The sequence below is a fragment of the Durio zibethinus genome, chromosome 28, assembly GCF_047325235.1.
Source record: "Durio zibethinus cultivar Kanyao isolate XHJ-2024 chromosome 28, ASM4732523v1, whole genome shotgun sequence".
NCBI classification, from domain to species: Eukaryota; Viridiplantae; Streptophyta; class Magnoliopsida; order Malvales; family Malvaceae; genus Durio; species Durio zibethinus.
In genome coordinates this window covers 4,566,299-4,587,807 of record NC_143189.1, presented here as the reverse complement: position 1 = coordinate 4,587,807, position 21,509 = coordinate 4,566,299, and the positions used below count along the sequence as shown (strand labels likewise).

The 21,509-nt window shown below is 36.9% G+C and overlaps 1 protein-coding gene and 1 pseudogene across 3 annotated transcripts; one reads left to right on the top strand and one right to left on the bottom strand.

The window, feature by feature from the left end:
* The first annotated feature begins 162 nt into the window (after positions 1–162).
* On the top strand, positions 163–8,521 carry LOC111280297 (protein PHYTOCHROME-DEPENDENT LATE-FLOWERING-like). Of its 2 annotated transcripts, XM_022867526.2 has the most exons (12): positions 163–678; positions 1,245–1,326; positions 1,427–1,491; positions 1,612–1,692; positions 2,672–2,752; positions 3,183–3,344; positions 3,429–3,527; positions 3,608–4,980; positions 5,298–5,518; positions 5,608–5,765; positions 6,435–6,473; positions 6,566–8,521. In XM_022867526.2, the coding sequence occupies exons 1-12, from the start codon at positions 550–552 to the stop codon at positions 8,162–8,164; spliced, it is 4,089 nt and encodes a 1,362-aa protein (XP_022723261.2). In that variant the 5' UTR covers positions 163–549; the 3' UTR covers positions 8,165–8,521. The 2 variants fall into 2 exon arrangements, with proteins under 2 accessions (XP_022723261.2, XP_089613494.1); XM_089757368.1 differs by lacking the exon at positions 2,672–2,752.
* A 123-nt stretch (positions 8,522–8,644) lies between these two features.
* LOC111280565 (peroxisomal (S)-2-hydroxyacid oxidase GLO4-like) lies at positions 8,645–18,278 on the bottom strand (annotated as a pseudogene). The gene is made up of 11 exons (XR_016335180.1): positions 18,094–18,278; positions 17,894–18,019; positions 17,767–17,813; positions 17,616–17,689; positions 17,346–17,474; positions 17,103–17,160; positions 10,746–10,807; positions 10,405–10,474; positions 9,671–9,771; positions 9,239–9,342; positions 8,645–9,077 (listed from the first exon to the last, which is right to left on the bottom strand). The product of XR_016335180.1 is annotated as a peroxisomal (S)-2-hydroxyacid oxidase GLO4-like (transcript).
* Between the last annotated feature and the right edge of the window lie 3,231 nt (positions 18,279–21,509).

Sequence of the window (21,509 nt, the reverse complement as noted above, 5' to 3'; positions counted from 1 at the left end):
TCCCTTATTTTTGTTTTTATTGCAAGTTAAAAAGGATTAAAACGTTGGGCGACCAAAAGCGCAGACAAAGAGGGTATACTTTGTTAAAATCCGAGATCCGAACCGGACCGAAGTCTCTCCTTGTCTCTCACCAACAAATACCAATCATTTTTTTTTTCTAACAGAGCTCTACAATTTCGATTTTCAGTTGGAACTCTGAGTTCCCCAAGGCCTTATTTTCTGTTAAAAGGGCTCTTTGGTTGCATCAAACCCGACATTTCAGATTTCACTTTGGTTTTTGTCTTTCCCCAACTGTCTCTCTTTATTTTATTCTTCCCCACCCAAACACGCCCTTCCAGCGATTCAATTAATCCCCAGCTCTCTTTCTCAATTTCGCCCATAATAAACCCAACAAGTTTTAAGATTTTTAATACGGTTTTGCTAATTTTTCTCCAGTTTTTACTCGAAAACTCAATCTGGGTTCTTAATTATCTTTTTCTTGATCCAAACAAAACCCGTTAAAGCTCAATTTCTCATGGTTTAATCCTGATAAAGCAGAGAAGGCTTTACATGGGTGTTTCGTTTAAGGTTTCAAAAACCGGTACTAGGTTCAAGCCGAAGCCTTGTCTTCAATCAGAGGCTACAGTTGATGTTCCCTCTGATGATTCTAAAGAAAGCTCACGGCCTAGAAAGCTCCAGGTAAATTTTATAAAAGCCCATATCCTCCTTTATGTTGTTGATTAAAATATTGTTGGAAAGTAAAAAAAGGATAAATTTGGGTGGATGGAAATTCTGGACTTTTTTTGATTGAACAAATCCTGCCACTTTTTTTTTTCTTTTCAAGAATATTATATTAAATTGTATTTTTATTCTATTTTACCGTAATTTAACTTTAAGTTATAAATAAATTGAAGTGTTGAAAGTTTTTTTTTTTATGTTTTATTTATTGAAAATAAATTTCCATAAGTGTTAAGCAGGAGCTTGATTTCATGTATTGGCTCGTTTCATACAACATTGTCTTGCCCTTTTTTTATTGCCCTTATGTTTTTGGTGTAATAATTACTGTAATTAATGGATTTTGTTTAGTTTTAAGTTTGTAACTTCTTTAGTAACTGGCATAAGTTCTGATTTTAGAACGATTTCTCTCTTCAGTTTGATTCATAGCCCATAACTGAGAGAAGAGGGAATAGCGAAAAGAAATTAGTTTGTATGCTTTTTTTCTTTCTGTGATTTTGTCTGATTATTTGGATTTGTTATTGATCTAGGGTGATGTCATTCAAGGTGTTGAGCGTGTTCTGCGGTTGTCTCAATCAATTGTTGCTGATGAAGCTTTTTGTGTTCCTGCAGGTTAGGGAAACTAGTTTTGTGTTTTGTTTTTATTTTTCCTTCTCCGGATAGTTGATAATGTTTGAATTGTGAGTATGTTGGTTTTTTCTTGTTTTTGCAGACCATGAAATTTCCTTCACTTTGAACCTTTACCCGGATGGCTATTCTATTGGAAAACCCCAAGAGGTTTGTTTAAGACAATATTAGTGATACTCTATTCATTTGAAAAAGTGTACTAAACCCGCAGACTCTTTTGTTTCCTTCTTGTAAGTCACTTTTAAGTTAAAACAATTCTTGAATTTTCAGAAGGAGGCTTTGCATCAGGCTACCTTTCAGGATGCTTCAAAGTTGCATCCATATGATAGGTCATCTGAAACTCTCTTCTCAGTAAGTGTTTAATCTAATAGTTTTCCTGTTTCCTCATTCTGCTTATTTCAAAATAATTTTTATCTTCCTTGTTATTCCTAAAATGTTGTAAAATGGGGTCTCCTACATCAAATATGTTTTGGGTAAACGTTTGGGAAGTTCGTTTTTAGATGGTAAAGAATAAATCTTCGATTTAAATGGTGTGATTAACAAAGGTCTTTGGTATGGTTCCATCTTCAGGAGTCTTGGTGGATAGTGGATGGGATAGCATGAACTCTTTTTTATAACCCCTTCTTTGCATCACTTGTCTGTAAAAAGTGGGTTGACAAAGTGGTGTGCCCTAGGTTCAGGTGTTAACAATCTGAGGAAACAATGTTCATAATACCTGACCATGATTTTATGTTGCCTAGTAACCTAACTTAAACTTCATTTATTTTGCCTTGGGATTAGCTCATTCATAAATATTCTTTGAAAGATAGGAGAATATTTACCTTTGATAAGTGGTAACTTTCTTTGGTTGTTAATATTGCTACTTTGAAATACTGCTTTTTGATACACAAGAAAAATATATTTTGAGAAAAAAGAAAGACTTTCATTGTATGAAACAGCATTTTTTTTTTGTTCACATAGAAGCATGATAGTGGAATTTGTGTTACATTTTAGCCATTTCTTCATGTTTAATCAACTATTATTTTGTTTTAGTTTTAGCAAAATTTAAATAACAAAAAGCAAGTAGCAAAAGTAACATCCAAATCAAGCCTTTGTGATGTTGATTGGTTCGCTGTTGGAGCTAACCTACTCATCTCTTAAAGCTTGGTTTGAGAAAAGAAATCATTTGGGTTTCAGGAAGAATTGGATTAATTTAATGAGGCAATTACTTGGTATTACCTTGAAACTGCAGCATAATTACTCTCAATGTTTTCTTGCTTTTTTTTTTCCCCTCTTACCATGACCTCTACTTATAAGTTTTCCCCTCAAATATGTCTGAATGTGCTCGAAGGCAATTGAATCTGGCCGATTGCCAGGAGATATTTTGGATGATATACTGTGCAAATATGTTGATGGGACACTCGTATGTGAGGTGAGTTAAAAAATTATCATACTTTACATCTCTATCTTTTTATGTAAAAAGTCAAGCGTATCCATCTGTGCTAGTTCCTTTCTATTACCAAAAGTATTAACATGAGTATTAGGCAAGTCTCAATGCACTTGAACTAGCCCTTGAACCCAGCTCTGTATTGTTATCACCATGCTGTCTGTGTCCAACATTGGACTCAAAAGTCACTCACAAGAACACCATCTCAACCCATTTTTTGTCTTTTTAATATTCCACCCTTGCATTTTGTGGACAAAGGACTTTTAACTTCTTTGTTAGTGTCTCTGAGAGAGAGCTTAGCATGTAGCAGTTTATGTTTGTTTAAATACTTGCCATCTGTAACTATTAGAGCATAGGTAATGTGCATTTAATGAATCATATTTAGGACTTAAAATTTGTATTTTCCCATTTGAAGGTGCGGGATTATCGAAAAGTTGCACCTCAACAAGGATCTAACATCCCAGCTATGGATGGGTCACCTATCACCAATAAAGTGCGTCTTAGGATGTCTTTGGAGAATGTAGTGAAGGATATTCCATTGATTTCAGATAATTCGTGGACTTATGGTGATTTAATGGTACATACAGACAGCTCCTCCATTGCAATTTACTGTTTTACATGTTGCTAAGCTGTTATACATTTAATCCCCTTTTGACTTCAGGAAGCAGAGTCACGGATATTGAAAGCCTTGCAACCACAACTTTATTTAGATCCTACTCCCAAACTGGACAGGCTCTGTACTAACCCTGTTCCAACTAAGGTAATGAGTTCAGAGAGTATTGTCAAATTCTTCTGCTTTGAGCATCGGTTGTGTCTTTCTTAACCATTTTCAGCTTGCAGCTCAACCTTGCTTCTTGTAGCTTGCGGAGAAAGAGATTGAGGCAGGCTCCAGAAGTTACAGTTACCTCTACTCGTAAGATCCATGGCAAGAAGGTTTGCATAGATAGAGTGCCGGAATGCTCTAACGGCAGGTTGGAAGAGGCAGGAATTGTTTCAGGGAATTTGATGCCGCAACAAGCCCAGGAAAATCTGACTCCTCAAAATATTGGTCCAAGCAATATGTTAGCATTAAGACCTAAAAGTTTTGTCCCAGATTCCTCTGTTCCAGCACTACCCATGACATCCCCGTCACCAAGGTATCAAATGGGGGTTTTGAATGCAAGAAGCATGCAGGATCATGGGTCTAGTTCCGTTGTCAATGCAGCTGCCTCCGCTGCTGGGCAGGACATGACAATGCCATATGCTGAGAGCATAAACTCTGGTTCTTCTCTTCTTGCGAAACGGGAGAATCCAGATGGTCCAATGTCACCCTTATCTGGCCTTAATAAAAGAACTAGGCTTAATGCTGTTGGACCAGATGGGATGCCACAGCAACAAGTTGTGCCACATATGGATGGCCTTAATGGACCGGATATCAGCTGGAAGAATATGTTACTGCCCCAGCAAGCAATGGCAAGAGGAATTCAATATGCAAATCCAGGCATGCAGAAGTATCCACAGCAGGTTTTTGAAGGGGTTCTGAATCAGGAGGCTGGTGCAATGCCATTTGCTGCAGCACAGCAAGCATTGAGATATGGTGCCAAGGAAGAGCCATTTGATCCAGACAAGTTGGATGGGTCTCAGCTCAATAGGGAAACTGATACAAAGCATTTGGACCCACAGCAGACACGGCTTCAACCAAGATTGCCCCATGGATTTGTCAGACCTGGTTTCCCTCAGACACCTTGGAACAATATCAGTCAGCATGTAGAGAAAGAAGCAAGAAAGGAGGACCAGTTCCAAAAAAGGAAATCAGTACAGAGTCCACGTTTATCGAGTGGGGCTTTGCCTCAATCTCCATTATCATCAAAATCTGGGGAATTTTCAAGTGGTTCTGTAGGACCTCACTTTGGGGCTGTTGCAACAACTTCTGCACTTGGAGCATCTCTAAAGGAGAAGGCAGCTGTTAACTCAGTTCCTGCTGTTGGTGGTACCCCTTCTTTGACTTCCAGTGCAAATGACTCTATGCAACAACAACACCAGGCTCAAGTTGCTGCCAAGCTAAGATCAAATTCCCTCCCCAAGACCCCAGCAATAAATGCAGTTGGATCTCCTGTGAGTGTTAGCAATATCAGTGTTCCATTCAATGCAAGCAGTCCTTCTGTTGGAACCCCACCTTTGGCTGATCAAACAATGCTTGAAAGGTTCTCAAAGATTGAAACTGTGACTATGAGGTATGATGTTAATTGAATTACTACTGCACTGAAGTTTTCTGATTGATTTCTAGCCATTGAATAAATTAAATTTGTGTTTCCATGCTGTATATAATGTTAGCATCATCTTGTTAGACTTTATAGGATGCTAGTTTACTCTAGATGTTTTATTTGTCCTGGTGCGACGCGAAAACATGAATGTTGTTTGGGAGGATTATTATATTATGACACCTGATTGGTTGTGTTATTCATAGTTTTCAGGAAGTAAAATTCATGTCTTACCATTTGTGTTAAAAGTTGTATGGATGACAATATTCATGTTCTGGTTTCGATTCCAGGTATCAACTCAACAGCAAAAAGAGCAAGGGTGAGGAGTACCACATCCAGAAACCCAGCACACATTCTCCTCAACTTTTATCTGCCTGTCTAACCAGTCTTTCCAGTAACGAGGATTTTAAAAACGATTTGTATCCACTATCAAAGTCACTTTTTGGTGGCAGCATGAATACTTACAAGACGAGAATCTTAAATTTTGTTCAGGGCGATCATGTTGTTCAAGGTTTGCTTTGCTGTTAATTGTCAGGTTCTGGTTCCCTCAACTATTTAGCGGTTTATATCCCTTGCCTTGACTTTGCTCTACTTTAACAGGGAATGTTGTTTCTCTAGTTTCTAGGGTACAAACTAGAATGATAATGTCTGAGAAACCAACTGATGGGACCGTAGCAATGATTTATGGAGACATAGACGATGGTGACATTCTTGGTGTCGAGGATCATATTCCTCATCTTCCTACGCTTCCAAATACTGTAAGTTTGTTTACTTGTTAAATTTTGCAGTCCTGAAAGAAGAATATTCCCTTTAGACAAATTGAGAACTTCAGGGCCCCAGTTTTTTGGGTGGTGAAAGCAAATCTCTGCCATTACTATGTTTAGAGTTTTTTGCTAGTATTTTTCTTTTTGAACATTCACCTCTTAGACTTTCATTGGGGTGGTTCTGTTTGCTCACCGTTGTCTTACTAACATATTATCAACATATTCTGAAGTTTCATTGGTGCATCCTGGAGGATTTCCTGCAGGTCTAACATCAACTAATCTAACCTCACGTCCCTGTCAATTTAGAGATCTTTTCCTCAATATGGTCTTTTTGATTCGTGTTTCCTTTTGGGGCCTACATTCTGTTCTGTGAAACTCAGTTGCAGACTTCAACCATATGGAGAAGCATAGAAAAACTGAGTCAATAATGCAATTGTTTATTAAGAAATTTTCTCTTAGACTGGTATTTTATGTCATCCCACTCTGGGTTTATAATTAAGCTAAAGGGATGAATGGCTAACAATATAGTAAACATCAAATTTTGTGCTTCACTGCAGCTTGAAGTTTGAACAATTGAGCCTTTGTATTTTCCACTTTTCTTATCCATGCAAGAATTTCTCCATTGTTGTTCTGACATGTTCATCTGATTAATTCCTGCAACAGCACTTGGCAGACTTACTTGCACAGCAGTTCTGTTCACTGGTATGTCTGCTAATGGTCTTCATATTCGGAGTTCAAGATTTTAGGTTACAATTATTATTTCACATCAATTTTATTTTAACTTGCTTATGCAGATGCAGCATGAAGGACATCACCTTGTGAAAGATAATGTTCAGGCAAAACCAACTCGAGTGCTTATGGCCTCTAGCAGTCAACCGATTTCTGCTGTAGCCTTTCCCAACAATTCTGCAGCTGATATGCAGCATACAATGCAACAGTATGCCGAAGCTGCTCCTTGTCAGGCAACCAATGAAGTTGCAAAGCCGAATAGCAGTAATAACATATCTATAAATCCATCCCCGAGTGTGCTAGGAAACACTAGGACGCCGCCTCCTGGAAACCCTCAGGCCTTACAGATGTCTCAAGGACTCCTATCTGGGGTTTCAATGCCTACAAGGCCACCGCAATTAGATCCACAACCACCACTTCAGCCGCAGCCACAGCCACAACAAGCACAACAGCAACAACCACAACAGCTGCCGCGGCTGCCGCAGCAGCAGCAAAGTCAACAACACATTTTGCTTCAACAACAGCATCAGCAGTTCCCGAGATCACCGATGATGCTTGCATCAAATCCTCTCCCACAGTTGAATGCAATTGGGCAGAATTCAAACGTGCAGTTGGGTAATCAAATGATCAGCAAACCTTCCCCTCTTCAACTTCAGATGATAAAGCAGCAACAACAGCAGCAGCAGCCACAGCAGCAGGCACAAATGTCGAGGAAAATGATGATGGGACTAGGTACTGCTGTAGGTATGGGAAACATGAGCACTAACATGGTCAGGCTTGGAGGCCTGGGCAATGCCATGGGAATTGGAGGTGCAAGGGGAATTGGTGGAACAGGAATCTCAGCTCCAATGACACCTATTTCTGGCGTGGGTAATATGGGCCAAAACTCAATTAGTAGTAACCCAGCTTCAAGTATTACCAATGCAATAAGCCAGCAGCTTAGGTCTGGAACACTAACGCAAGCTCAAGCTGCTTTAATTTCAAAACTAAGGATGGGCGGAGGAAGCCTGTTAGGTGGTCCTCAATCAAGCATAGCTGGGATGTCTGGAGCCAGACAGATGCATCCAGGTTCTGCTACTATTTCTATGCTGGGCCAGAATCTGAACCAGGCTAACATGAACTCAATGCAACGGACTGCTATGGGGCCCATGGGTCCTCCAAAGATGATGCCTGGGATGAACCACCTTTACATGAACCAGCAGCAGCAGCAGCAGCAGCAGCAGCAGCAGCAACAACAACAACAGTTGCAATTGCAGCATCAGCAGCACCAGCAGCACCAGCAGAAGTTGCAGCACCAGCATCGATTACAACAGTTACAACAACAGCAACAGCCGCAGCAGCAGCAAGAAACAACCTCACCACTACAGGCTGTTGTTTCTTCTTCACAAGTAGGCTCACCATCAACCATGGGAATTCCACAAGTGAACCAGCAACCTCTGCAACAACAGGCCCAGCAACAGACCAGCCCACAACAAATGAATCAAAGGACTCCCATGAGTCCACAACTGAGCTCAGGTGCGATCCATGCACTAAGTGCTGGTAACCCAGAGGCTTGTCCAGCTAGCCCCCAACTGAGCTCCCAGACCCTTGGCTCAGTTAGTAGCATCACAAATTCTCCTATGGAGTTAGGTGTGAACAAAAGCAACTCTGTTGGCAATACATAGCATGTTCTGAGTCCTCTTATCTTAAACTAATACTAGAGCCACCTTGGTGCTAAGCCACACCTCTCGTAGAAGAACCTGTAAAGCTAATTTTGCAGGCAGATCAGTGTCTGTCGGTGGAAAGCAGCTTGATCAAAAGGAATGAGGTACTTTTTGGTAAGTGCAAAAGCTAATACTTGAGCCGCTTGGTGCCAAGCTATCCACAGACAATTTACAATGGGGGCAGCTTCCACTTCGGAACTCCCAAAAATTTCTTGTGTTGCTGTAACTAATAAAAGTTTTTAGAACCTGAGTACTTGAATAAATGTTGGTGTGTGTATTTCCCATTTAAAGAGATGAATTTGAATCCCCTCTTAAAAATGTCTTATTTTTACCCCACTAAATTTTACTTGTTCATATAATTACATAACGGGCAAAGATTTTGTGAAAAATTTTACCTTCTCCAATTGATAATTTTTCTGTTGGTTGTAATAAATTTGATTTGTTGAGAGTTCCTTCATATCTAACCGGTAAATTTCATTGAAATCAAAACCAATGCATGAAACATTTAATTGTTCAATCAAACATATAATATGCATTAAAATATAAGTCATGTGAATAATTAGTCCTTCAATTACAATTAGTTTTATATCACCTTATAACCATGAAATTATGTGATGACAGATTCCACACTTTGTTTGACGTAAACAATGATCTGAACAAACTTACTAAGAAGATATAACAATAATGAAAGATCTTAAAGCATAAAGTGGAGTCTTGCATGCTCTGTTATTACATGGTTTCTGGAAATATCCTTCACGGTAGGGGATCCGGAAAGGGCCATGCTAAGTTCAAGCTCATCCTCCAGCATTTCAACAACCCTTTTCTCCCCATATACTCCCTTTGCTGCAAGCCCATAGACAGCAGGCCTTCCAATCTGCAACTCTTACATGTCAATGTCCACAAAATGTTGATTGAAGATTGAAAAAGTGTTAAGAGTCTTAAGTAATTCAAGAATCCTAAAAGTTCCACGAACAAGATAGGAAAATTAATCTAGTATGCATCCAATAGCAACAGTAGGATGCAAAATGAACTTACAAGGACAGCTTGCCCACCAAGGGCTAACGCCTTGAAAACATCTGTTCCTCGCCTTATTCCTCCATCATATAAAACAGGATCTTTCCTTTTACAGCATGACCCACCTGAAAACCACGGTAAAATTATGCCTTCATTGGTTCCATATCTTCAAAAAGGATGGAAAGAGAAGAGCATAAGAAAACGCAGATTCAAATTGAAAAAGCATAAGAAAGAAAACACGGATTGGGAGAAACAAAGCTGTTTACATGCATTTAACCAATTTGCAATTTCATTTTCCCTCGTGTACTTGACCAACAACTATGATTCTCTTATGGATTATAAATATAAAGAGGCAAAACATAGCCTGCATTAATCACTTTCTATACAAATCTAATCATGTTGGAAAATCTAAAAGCTTTGCAACCATGCATGATCAACAGCGAGAGGTTTTACCTTTTCCAGAACAGAAATAGTGGCTGGAGCATAACCTGGCTGGCGAGCTCCATGATTGGAGACAACAATCCCATCAATGCCTACTTCAACAGCTTTTATTGCTACCAATTTTATATATCAGATCTTAAGTGATGGTTTTATATCATGGAATAAACCAGAGTATCCAAAAAGAAAAAGAGGAGAAAAGCTTTGAATTAAACAATAAAAAATCTATTGTGTTCTATAAACTAGAATGACATTATCAACCTATGGTGTTGTCTATAGTGAAGAAATATCTTATTTAAATTTCCCAAGAAAGCTGATATTACTAATCAAGCAAGAGCATTCTCTTTAGCAGAATTGCATAAATGTATGAATATGAGAAAGATTAAAGTTGTTTCTTTTCTTCTTACGTACAGTGGCAGAGCACTTGAACTTGAACTAAGAATCTCTAACCATATTCTATCCTTTGAACCAACTTAGCTAAGCTGAACTGGCAGCGTATAGGATTTAACCATAAAACAGAAAGTCCGGCTAAGAAAAGGGCCTCTTTCCAGAATTCCAGCGAATAAGGTTTCCAAAAGTCTATCTTTGTGAATTCATTTAATTATAAAAAAAGTTCAAAAAGATTACAGCCATAGCAATCTTTCTAGTAAAAACATTTCAAATTTGAAAAGTTGAGAATGTCCATTTTCATCATTTACTTTATAAAGCAAGAAACTACAATGCAACTGATAAGATGAGCCTCTTATTACCATCTTCACGAGTAAGTACTCCCTTGATCAGAATCGGCAAGTTTGTAATAGATCTTAACCATCCTATGTCCTGCAAATGTTGCAATGCACTGCTTCAAGTTAACAGGAATGAAAAAAAACAAGGGTGCTTACGTGCTTATGAGTAACAATAACAGCGAAAAATCATATAGGAGCTTCCTTATTTGCTTCTAACATGATGGTAAATTAAACAACATAACTATCTAGAACAATCCTGTATATTCATCATTTGCTTCTAATATAAGGATGGGAATATATTCAAAAGAATTCCAAACAGCATGTGCCAAGTCAATCAATCCTGTTTATTGGTTTATGTTTTATACCTTCCAAGACAAAAAGGCATCAAACGTATTTTTGGCAAAAGCTTCTAGATTGAGCCATCATCCTGTAAAAGTTCAATATACTGGATGAATATTACATGCTTATAATGAATCTCAACACATATATATCATCAGTGTGTTGGGAATATTGACTCAAATCCCATAAGAGATTTGTTTGAGATTTGTTAGAGATTTGTTCGAGATTTGTCAGATATTGCTTGATGGACAAGAAGACTTGCAAAAGAAGAATTCCAAGAGAAAGAGGACTCTTAATAGGTAAGTTTGACTTGCAAGAGAAGAATTCTAAAAGGAAAAGGATTCTTAATAGGCAAGTTTGACTTATAGAAGAAGAATTCTAAGAGGAGAGGGATTCTTAATGTGCAAGTTTGTATGATTATAAATATATGAAGTCTTTACAAGGTTAGGTATGAGAAAAATGTAAGAGAGTTGTAGGATTTTGTGGGATAGACACCCCATAGGAGTATTGGGGCTCTACGTCTTATGAGTGTGTATGTTTGTTTGTGAGTGGACTAGAGGAGATTGAGAGGGTCCACATAGGTATGATGTATGGGAGCATATGGGTATGTATTTGGTTATGTTGAAAGAATGCACAAGGGTTTGGATTTGTGTTTGTTTGGGTTGAGAATACTCTATAGGACTAGAGGAGATTGAGAGTGTCTTATGAGTATTGATTGCTGAGTGAGGTTGATGATATGATGTATGTTTGTAATTCTCTACAACTAGTGGATCTTGTTTCTCATCCGTGGATGTAGGTCAGTTGGACCGAACCACGTTAAATTGTTATCTCTTGTGTGTTTGATTTATTGTTTGATTTCGTTTTCGCTGGTGTGATTGGATTGGAGGCTTTTAGCCCAACAAATGGTATCAGAGCTGTGGTGTTTCTCAACAAATGGTATCAGAGCTGTGGTGTTCCCCAACAAGTGGTATCAGAGCTGAAGGTTCGAAACGTGAGAAGAGTTGAAGATTTAAGATGTGAGAAGAGCCGATGGTTTGAGACATGAGAAGAGTTGACAGTTCGAGATATGGGAAGAGCTTGGTTTGAGACATGGGAAGAAGTAAGCTTAGAGGAGCTCAATTCAAGAGAAAAGTTCGAGTTTGAGTTTTGAAGATTAAGGATTAGTTTGTATGAAGCGTGAAGACACAAGAGAAGAGAAGATGATTGTAAGACTTTCATTGCAGGTGGAGCCAAGCATGTCTAGCATGAAGACAGATGATTGATGGAATTTGAGTCAAGGTGGAGATTGTTGGGAATATTGACTCAAATCCCATAAAAGATTTGTTTGAGATTTGTTCGAGATTTGTCAGATATTGCTTGATGGACAAGAAGACTTATAAAAAAAGAATTCCAAGAGAAAGAAGATTCTTAATAGGTAAGTTTGACATGCAAGAGAAGTATTTTAAAAAGAAAAAGATTCTTAATAGGCAAGTTTGACTTATAGAAAAAGAATTCTAAGAGGAGAGAAATACTTAATGGGCAAGTTTGTATGGTTATAAATAGATGAAGTTTTTACAGGGTTAGGTATGAGAAAAAGATGTAAAAGAGTTGTAGGGTTTTGTGGGATAGACACCCCATAAGAGTATTGGAGTTCTACGTCTTATGGGTGTGTATATTTGTTTATGAGTGGACTAGAGGAGATTGAGAGGGTCCACATAGGTATGATGTATGGGAGCATATGGGTATGTATTTGGTTATGTTGAAAGAATGCACAAGGGTTTAAGTTTGTGTTTGTTTGGGTTGAGAATACTCCATAGGACTAGAGGAGATTGAGAGTGTCTTATGAGTATTGATTGTTGAGTGAGGTTGATGATTTGCTGTAAGTTTGTAATTCTCTATAACTAGTGGATCTTGTTTCTCATCCGTGGATGTAGGTCAGTTGGACTGAACCATGTGAAATTATTATCTCTTGTGTGTTTGATTTATTGTTTGATTTTGCTTTCGCTTGTGTGATTTGATTGGAGGCTTTTAGCCCAACACAGTGAACCCCAAGCTGGCATTGAGCCTTCTGGCTTGGAGATACCGTCTTGTCTTACCCAAGGGTGATATGCCTTTATATGACCGGGCCAATTTTTTTTTTTTTTAAGAATACTATAAACCACATAGCAGACAATAAAATTCTATTTTTCCATGAACATGGATATAAGCATCAATTCATATTTATTTCTGTGAAAACTGAATGTGTATTGAAAAACTGCTTATTTTTAATTATACAAGAATCTTAGGTTTATATATAACAACTAGGGGTTAAACTATGAAACTAAATCTTCCTTAATTCTAGGAATACAAATACTTAATTCTAGAGATACAAATATAAATATACAGATTACAAGATTACAACCAGCTGTAAATAAGTGTTTTCTCACACTCCCTTCAAGTTGGTGAATAGGTATTTTCCATTCCCAGCTTGGAAATAATTTCTTGAAATGTTGCACTGCTGAGACCTTTAGTCAACACATCTGCAAGTTGACCTTTGGTTGATACATAAGGTATACAAATCAACCCACTGTCTAGTTTTTTCTTTATGAAATACCGGTCTACTTCAATGTATTTTGTTTTATCATGTTGCACAGGATTGTGTGCAATGCTTATTGCAGACTTGTTATCACAGTAGAGTCTTATTAGTCCATCCCACTTGATCTTCAAATCTTTTGGGATAATCTTTAACCATAGTAGTTCACAAATTCCTTAAACCATTGCTCTGAACTCTGCTTCAGCACTTGATCTTGCCACTACATTCTATTTTTTACTCCTCCAAGTCACAAGATTACCACCTAAAAAAGTGCAGTAGCTTGAGGTGGATCTTCTATCAATTACAGAACCTGCATAATCAGCATCTGTATATGCTTCTAGAACTAACCCCAAATTTCTTTTAAATAAGATACCTCTTCCAAGATTGGCCTTCAAATAGTGCAATATACGGTAGACAGCCTGTAGGTGCATTTCTTTAGGACTATGCATAAATTGACTTACCAGACTCACAGCATATGCTATATCAGGTCTAATATGTGAGAGATAAATGAGTTTTCCAACTAATCTTTGGTATGTCTCTCTATTTACAGCAGCATCTTCATTAGCTTTTTCAATTTTATGATTAGGATCTATAGGGATATTTGTAAGTTTACATGCAAGCTTCTCAGTTTCTTTCAGAAGATTCATCACATATTTTTGTTGTGAGATAAAAATACCATGTCGTGAGTGAGCTACTTTAATTCCTAGGAAGTACTTCAATCTCCCTAGCTCTTTTATCTCAAATTCTCTAGCCAAACACTGTTTTAGAGATTCTCTCTCTTTTTTATCATCTTCAGTTACAATTATATCATCAATATACACTAATAGAATTGTGACTCTCCATGAATCAGAGTGCTTGATAAATAATATGTGATCTCTTTGACTCTGTTTATATCCCATTGCTAGCATCACTTTGGTAAATCTCCCGAACCAAGCTCTAGGAGATTGTTTAAGGTCATATAAAGCTTTTTTCAGCCTGCATACTTTGTTTGCTTCTAAATGACCTTCAAATCTCGGTGGAACCTTTATATATATTTCTTCTTCCAAATCATCATATAGAAAAGCATTCTTTACATCAAATTGTTGAAGCTGCCAATTGTAATTTATAGCCAATGATAACAAAATCCTAACTATATTCATCTTGACAACTAGAGCAAAGGTTTCCTGGTAATCCACTCCATAGGTTTGAGTGTAGCCTTTAGCCACTAACTTGGTTTTATACCTTTCAATAGTACCGTCTGTCTTATATTTTACAGTAAAAACTCATTTACACCCTACTGAATTTTTTTCTTTAGGTAACTCTACCAGTTTCCATGTTTGATTTTTCTCTAAGGCCTCCATTTCTATTTTCATGGCTTGCATCTATTTCTCACTGGATAATGCCTCGGATAATTTAGTTGGAACAGAAATAGTGTTTAGACTCACAAGAAAATTTTTATGGGATGGTGAGAATTTTTCAAATGATACAAAATTAGATATTGGGTATAATGGATACTTGACACATTCTCTAGTTCTTTTCCTAATGGTAATAGGCAAATCATAATTACTAGTTATAGTTTTAGGAGATTCATGCTCATTTTGAGAAACAGAGTTAATAACTGTAGTTACTTCATTTTCAGAGTTAGGATCAGGTTCTTGGACTGGCACTGGTTCAGGATCTGAAACTTTTTTTCTTGAGTACACCTATAATTCCTTCATAGAATCAAGAATAATATTATCCTTTGTCACATCTTTTGCATTTGGAATGGGTTCAGACTCAAATTCAATGTTTGACTTGGGCTTAGCAGAAACAGGTTTTGATTCAAAAGAATTAATGGGTGTAAATGTTGAAAAAGAGGGCAAATCAAGCAAAAATAAGTTTTTATCCTTATCTTCCATGAATGAAGTCTCTCCCTGAAGATAAGGTTGAGTAAAAAATGGTTTATTTTCTTCAAAAGTGACATCTGCAGACACAAAATTTTTTGGTAGGAGGATGATAACACTTATATCTTTTTTGAGTTGAAGAATACCCCACAAAAATACACTTAATCGCTCTTGGATCCGACTTTCCTCTGTTATGACTGTGAACATGAACAAATGATGTACAACCAAATATCCTAAGTGTGAGATTGTTTGTGGTATTGAGGTTGGGATAAAATTATGAGAGTAGTTCTATAGGAGTTTTAAATCCCAAAACTCTTGAAGGTAACCTATTTATAATGTGTGTGGCAGTGAGAACAATTTTTTCCCAATAAGATTTAGGTACATTTGCTTGAAAAAGAAAAGCTCGGGTTGTGGCTAGTAAATGGCTATTTTTCCTCTCTGCCACTCCATTATGTTGTGGAGTATTAACACAAAATGACTCATAGATAATCTATTCTTTTTAGAAATAGGTGAATAGACTCTGGTTAAAATAATCTCTTGCATTATCAGACCTAAATCTCTTGATTCTCACTTCAAATTGATTTTGGATCATGTTTTGGAAGTTTAAAAATATACTATTCAGATCTGATTTGGATTTAAGTAAAAAAACTCAAGAGACCCTAGTACAATCATCTATGAATGAAATAAACCATCTCGCACCAGAAATATTAGAAATTATAGAGAGAACCCAAATATCACTATGAATCAAGTAAAAGGGAGTATAACTTTTTTTGTTATTGATTGGAAAAGACACACGTCTATGTTTTACAAACTCACAAATATCACAATGAAAATCTTCAACATTTAATCCTTTGAATAAAGAAGGAAACATATTTATCAAGGTTTCAAAAGAAAGATGTCCAAGACGAAAATGATAAAGCCATATTTTATCTTTATTGGAAGATTTTTCAGAAAGAAATGACAAAGGTAAACTATTTTTAATACTATTTGTGTTATTTGATATCTCAAGATAGTATAGTCCATCCTTCTCCTTAGCAAGTCCAATCATCTTCCCCCAACTCTGGTCCTGAAATTCACAATAAGAGGGATAAAAAGTTACTTTGCAATTCATATCTCTGGTAAATTTTTATATAGATATCAGATTAGTAGACAATCCAGGAACATGAAGAACATTTTTTAGAACAAACAAGGGATTAATTTGAACATTTCCTAATCCTGCCACTGTGGTAAGTGAACCATCAGCAACAACAATTTTTTTATTACTAGGACACATGTTATAAGTACTAAACTTTTGTGAGTAATGTGTCATGTGGTTTGTGGCTCCTGAGTCAATGATCCAAGAACTCAGAATAGACTTAACCGAGACATTTAATCTATGATAACCGAAAGCTTTACCTGAACTAGAAACTTTACCCAAAGAACATACCATGTAGGCTTTTCAAAGATTTTCAATAAGTTTATCAGCTTTTCAATCTCTTCCCTGTTGAACTCTCTTTGTTTCTGAGACATCTGTAGTACTCCAGTGATTTTTTCAGTTAATATTTTCTCAAATTGGGTGGTAGTAATATCTTTCTTTAAAAGGGTTCGACAATTAAGGCCTAAACAAGATTCGACAATGAAGGCTTAAAAAAGTCAGCAATGAAGGCTGAAAATTTTGCTTCCCAAGAAGAGCCTAAAGCTCTGATACATGTGAAACTGAATGTATATTGAAAAACTGCTTATTTTTAATTATACAAGGATCTTAGGTTTATATACAACTAACTAGGGGTTAAACTAGGAAACTAAATCTTCCTTAATTCTAGGGATACAAATACTTAATTCTAGAGATACAAATATAAATATACAGATTACAAGATTACAAATCACTGTAAATAAGTGTTTTCTCACAATTTCCAATAAAATAGTAGTGGTCAGACATTGCATCCTGGTATATTTAGCAATGATTGGGAAAATAAAATATTTTCACTCACAAAGGAAACTTCGGTCGATATGAGACCTTCAAAGTTCTTCAACCGAGGAGCAACCATTCTGCAAAAGTACGAAAAATTTCAAATGAAAGGCATAAATTTCAGCTTCTTGTTAAATGTCTGGACGGATGAGTTAATATTCTCTACAACATTAGGGAACAGTTTGTGCCCTATCCACAGCATACAAAGCAATTATATCAATCTATCAGAATGATACATAATGAATAAAAGGAGACACTGTGTCACTTGTTCTTTATGTCTGCCTCCCTTCGACGAAATCTAGGAGTATCAGCAGTTAGGACAATGGCCCTGTATCCACACCTTTCAGCTCTCTGCACTAAATTAGCTGATATATATCACCTCTTGTATACCCATTCACAGAAGGATAAATATTAAACTGTTACAAATTCAGTTCTTGGCTGTAGCATTGGAAATTCTAAAGGATAAAGAAGACCGCTGTAAAAAAAAAACAGATTGAAGATTAACTAAAATAGTTGAAGTAGCATCAATATGGATAATTGCAAGAACCGAACAGCATTGCAGCTTGAAGCAACCTCCTCAACGGTACAGGTAGACTTGTAGGATAAAATCTGCATTGATAACACAACTCGGTATTCAAAATTAAGCCAAGCCAATGAGCCTAAAAATGTTTATATTATATTTATACCATTATTGTATTACATGCAGCAGCTGCTCTGGCTGTGGCAACCTCAACTGTTAAAAGCACAACATAACTAGTAAAATTGGCACTAGAAATAAAAAAAATAAAACAGACAGCTTAAGAGGATCCAAACCTTCAGTGTGTGCCAACTTATGCATAAGCGGTTGGAGCAATCATAACAGACACCGAGATTTTGTACCCTAGAACAGTAGTTGACAAATTGATTTTGCTGACGTCAACAAGTATTCTTGGCCGGATCCTGAGAATGGAAGTAACCAAATCAGTAGAATTTTTCACCTTGCTAGCTACATTAATTTCATCAGCAGGTTTAACACCTTACGTATTCTATGAAATGCTCCCGCATTCTCTTTTAGTGTGTGCTGATCCTCGGCTCCACCACTATAGTGGTCATAATACATTTTGGGAAGTGCTGGCCTAGCTAATTCTTGGAACTCATTAACATTAACTGGTTCAGCTGCCATTTGTCCTGGAAATAAAGCTACTGATACAGCTAAAAAAAAAAAGGCATCATCAATTTTCAATGCTCCAGAATCTTTAACTTATATATCGATTTAAGGTCAAAATTGAATTTCTATTGCAAAACCAACCTACAATGATGTTGCTCCCACCCAGAACCTTAAAAGACTAGCATTTAATCATAAAAGGAAAGGATCTTGAGATATGATATTACTAGGATAAAAACTAGACTAGTTTGACAAAAGCTGGTCTCATAAGCATCAGGTTTTATTCAGAATATGGTTAATAATCGGGAAATAGGAAAAAGTCAAATTTAATAAAAAAATTACAGTAACAAAGTTCATGAAAAAAATTACAGTAACAAAGTTCATGGAGAACATAATACAAACATATAAATTTTCCCAGAAAATCCTGTTAAGAAAATGGGGTTCAGTCCTATGTAAGTGGTTTTAGATCAAGTAAAGGTCATGGGTCTTGATCTTTTATTTTAAACAGAGCCCTAACTACTTAATAGAAAAGAGGTGGGATTGTTTTAGGTGTGTGTCGAAAACCAAGCAGAGAAAGAAGAAAAGCCAGGAAAAGTAGAGAGAGAAAAAGAAGAAGGGAAAGTTGGTTGAACGGAAGTCGATCCGTGGTCCGATTGAGTTAGAACCTTGTCAGGAGGTTTATGATTCAGAGTTCTACATTCTAAACGGTGAAGATCGGGTTTGAAGCTCTCTAGGAACAAATCCATGGTGTATTTGTTGAGTCACTTATTTGGTGAGATTTCTCCAATTGTTTCTCTAGTTGTTGATTAGCTCTAGTTTTAGCTAGAGAAGAATTTTGTATAACTATTATTTGATAGTGAAGATTTTTCTGGTGGCCCGTGGTTTTTTTTTCCTCTACATTGGAGGATTTTTCACGTAAATCTTGGTGTGCTTTATTTTTCCTGCGTATTTGATTATTAATTGTTGTCTATTGCTTCTGTATTGTTGTGATTATTGCTTCAGGCGCAACAAGTGATATCAGAGCAAGGGTTATTTTGAGACATCGATACAGAAGTAACCCAGGATAGAAGTAAATTCTGTTTGAGATCATGAAGGGTGATACAGGTTCCATGATAAAATTGATAGCATCGAATTATTCAATTTGGAAGCCTATGATGGAGGATCATCTATACTGTAAAGATTTGTATGAGCCAGTATTGGGTGATTCGGCTAAATCAGCAGATATGAAAGATGAAAGCTGGAAGAAGTAAGTAGAAAGACGCTGGCTACAATCAAAAAATGGGTTGATATCAGTGTGTTCCATCATGTAGCGCAGGAGTCAGATACTCACATTGTTTGGAAAAAATTGGCAGCATTGTATGAGAGAAAAACAGATATGAATAAAGTTATGCTTGTTAAAAAGATTGTAACTTTACAGTACAGGGATGGACGATCTGTTACAGAGCACTTGAGTGATTTTCAAGATATATTTAATTGGATGACTAATATGGAGCTTAAGATGGATGATGAAATGAAGGCGTTATTTCTTTGGGTTCATTGCCAGACAGCTGAAATACTCTAGTTGTGACTGTTCTTAATTCAGCTCCTGATTATAAGGTGACATTGGAGATGATAAAGGATAATGTGCTTAATGAAGAAGCAAAGTGAAAAGATTTAGACCCTGAGAATCAAGCTCTAGTCACAGAAAACAGGGGTAGAAACATCGACAGAGGTCAGGACTCAAAAGGCTGTAGTAAGTCTAAACATAGATCTAAGTCTAGAGGTAAAGTGAAGTGTTTTCATTGTGGTAAGGCGGGTCATATAAAACGAAACTGTAAAATCTTGAAGCAAGAGCGAAAAAATGAGAAAGACAAGAGTTCAGATGACAGCAATGTTACAACAGTGAATTCAGATAGTGATTCAGTTACTTTGATTTGTACACATGGTGATTGTAATCATGTTAGTGATCCCGGCATTGAGTGGATAGTTGACACAAGAGCGGTATATCATTGTATTCCTAAGAGAGAGCTGTTTACAACTTACAAAGCAGGAGACTTTGGTTGTACCAAGATGAAAAATAAGAGTGTGTCATAGATTGTTGAGATTGGTGATATTGTTGTACAAACTAGTACATGCTGCATGTTGACTTTGAGGGATGTCAAACACATTTCAGATATGAGAATGAACTTGCTTGCTATTAATGTCCTTGATAAGGAGGGATATGAAAGCCGATAAAAGAATGGACAGTGGAAGCTTCTCAAAGGATCTATGGTAGTTGCAAGGGGAAAACTATGCTGCACAATGTATAAGACATGGATGCAATTGAACGGTAACCAGGTAAATACCGTTGAAAATGATGCTTCAGCAAACTTGTGGCACAGGAGGCTGGCACACATGAGTGAAAAGGGTTACAGATTTTGGCAAGGCACTCTCTCATTCCCTTGACCAAATTTATGTCTCTCAATTCATGTGATTATTATTTGTTTGGTAAGCATCATAGAGTTTTTTTTCGTAAAAGTTCTCAGAGAAAAGAAAATAGATTGGAATTAATTTATTCTGACGTATGTGGTCCCATTGAAGTTGAGTCATTAGGTGGTAGCAGATATTTTATTACTTTTATTGATGATGTTTCACGTAAGACTTGGGTGTATATGTTGAAATACAAAAGTCAGGTACTGCAGTATTTTTAAAAATTTCATGCCATGGTTGAAAGGATGATAGGGTTACCCTTGAAGTGTATTCGAACTGATAATGGTGGGGAATACACATCTAAAGGCTTTGAAGAGTATTGCTCAAAGCATGGGATCAGGCATGAGAGGACAGAACCTGAAACACCGCAGCATAATGGTATAGCTGAAAGAATGAATCGCACCATTGTGAAAAAAGTTAGATGTATGTTGAGGATGGTAAAATTACCAAAGCCATTCTGGGGTGAAGCAGTCAACACAGCTTGTTATTTACTTAACAGGTCACCATCAGTTTCTTTGGGCTTTGACATTTCAGAAAAAGTATGGATAGGGAAAGATACTTCATACTCTCACTTGAAAGTTTTTGGGTGTAAAGCATTCATGCATGTGCCGAAAGAGCAGAGATCAAAGCTTGACAGTAAAGCTACACAGTGTGTGTTTGTAGGATATGGTGATGAAAAATTTGGCTACAGGGTATGGGATCCAGTAAAGAGAAAGACATTCAAAAGCAGGGATGTGGTCTTTCATGAAGAAGAAACCATAGCAGACTTTGAAAAAAAATGAGAAGACTACACAGGTTACTGTTGAGTATGATGTTTCAACACCGACAGGGATTTCA

Bases quoted from the DNA above. Each gene is read 5' to 3' on its own strand.
- LOC111280297 (XM_022867526.2), top strand. From the start codon at position 550: ATGGGTGTTTCGTTTAAGGTTTCAAAAACCGGTACTAGGTTCAAGCCG. The intron at 679-1,244 runs GTAAATTTTATA...TTATTGATCTAG, and splicing joins CACGGCCTAGAAAGCTCCAG to GGTGATGTCATTCAAGGTGT. The intron at 3,345-3,428 runs GTACATACAGAC...TTTTGACTTCAG, and splicing joins GGACTTATGGTGATTTAATG to GAAGCAGAGTCACGGATATT.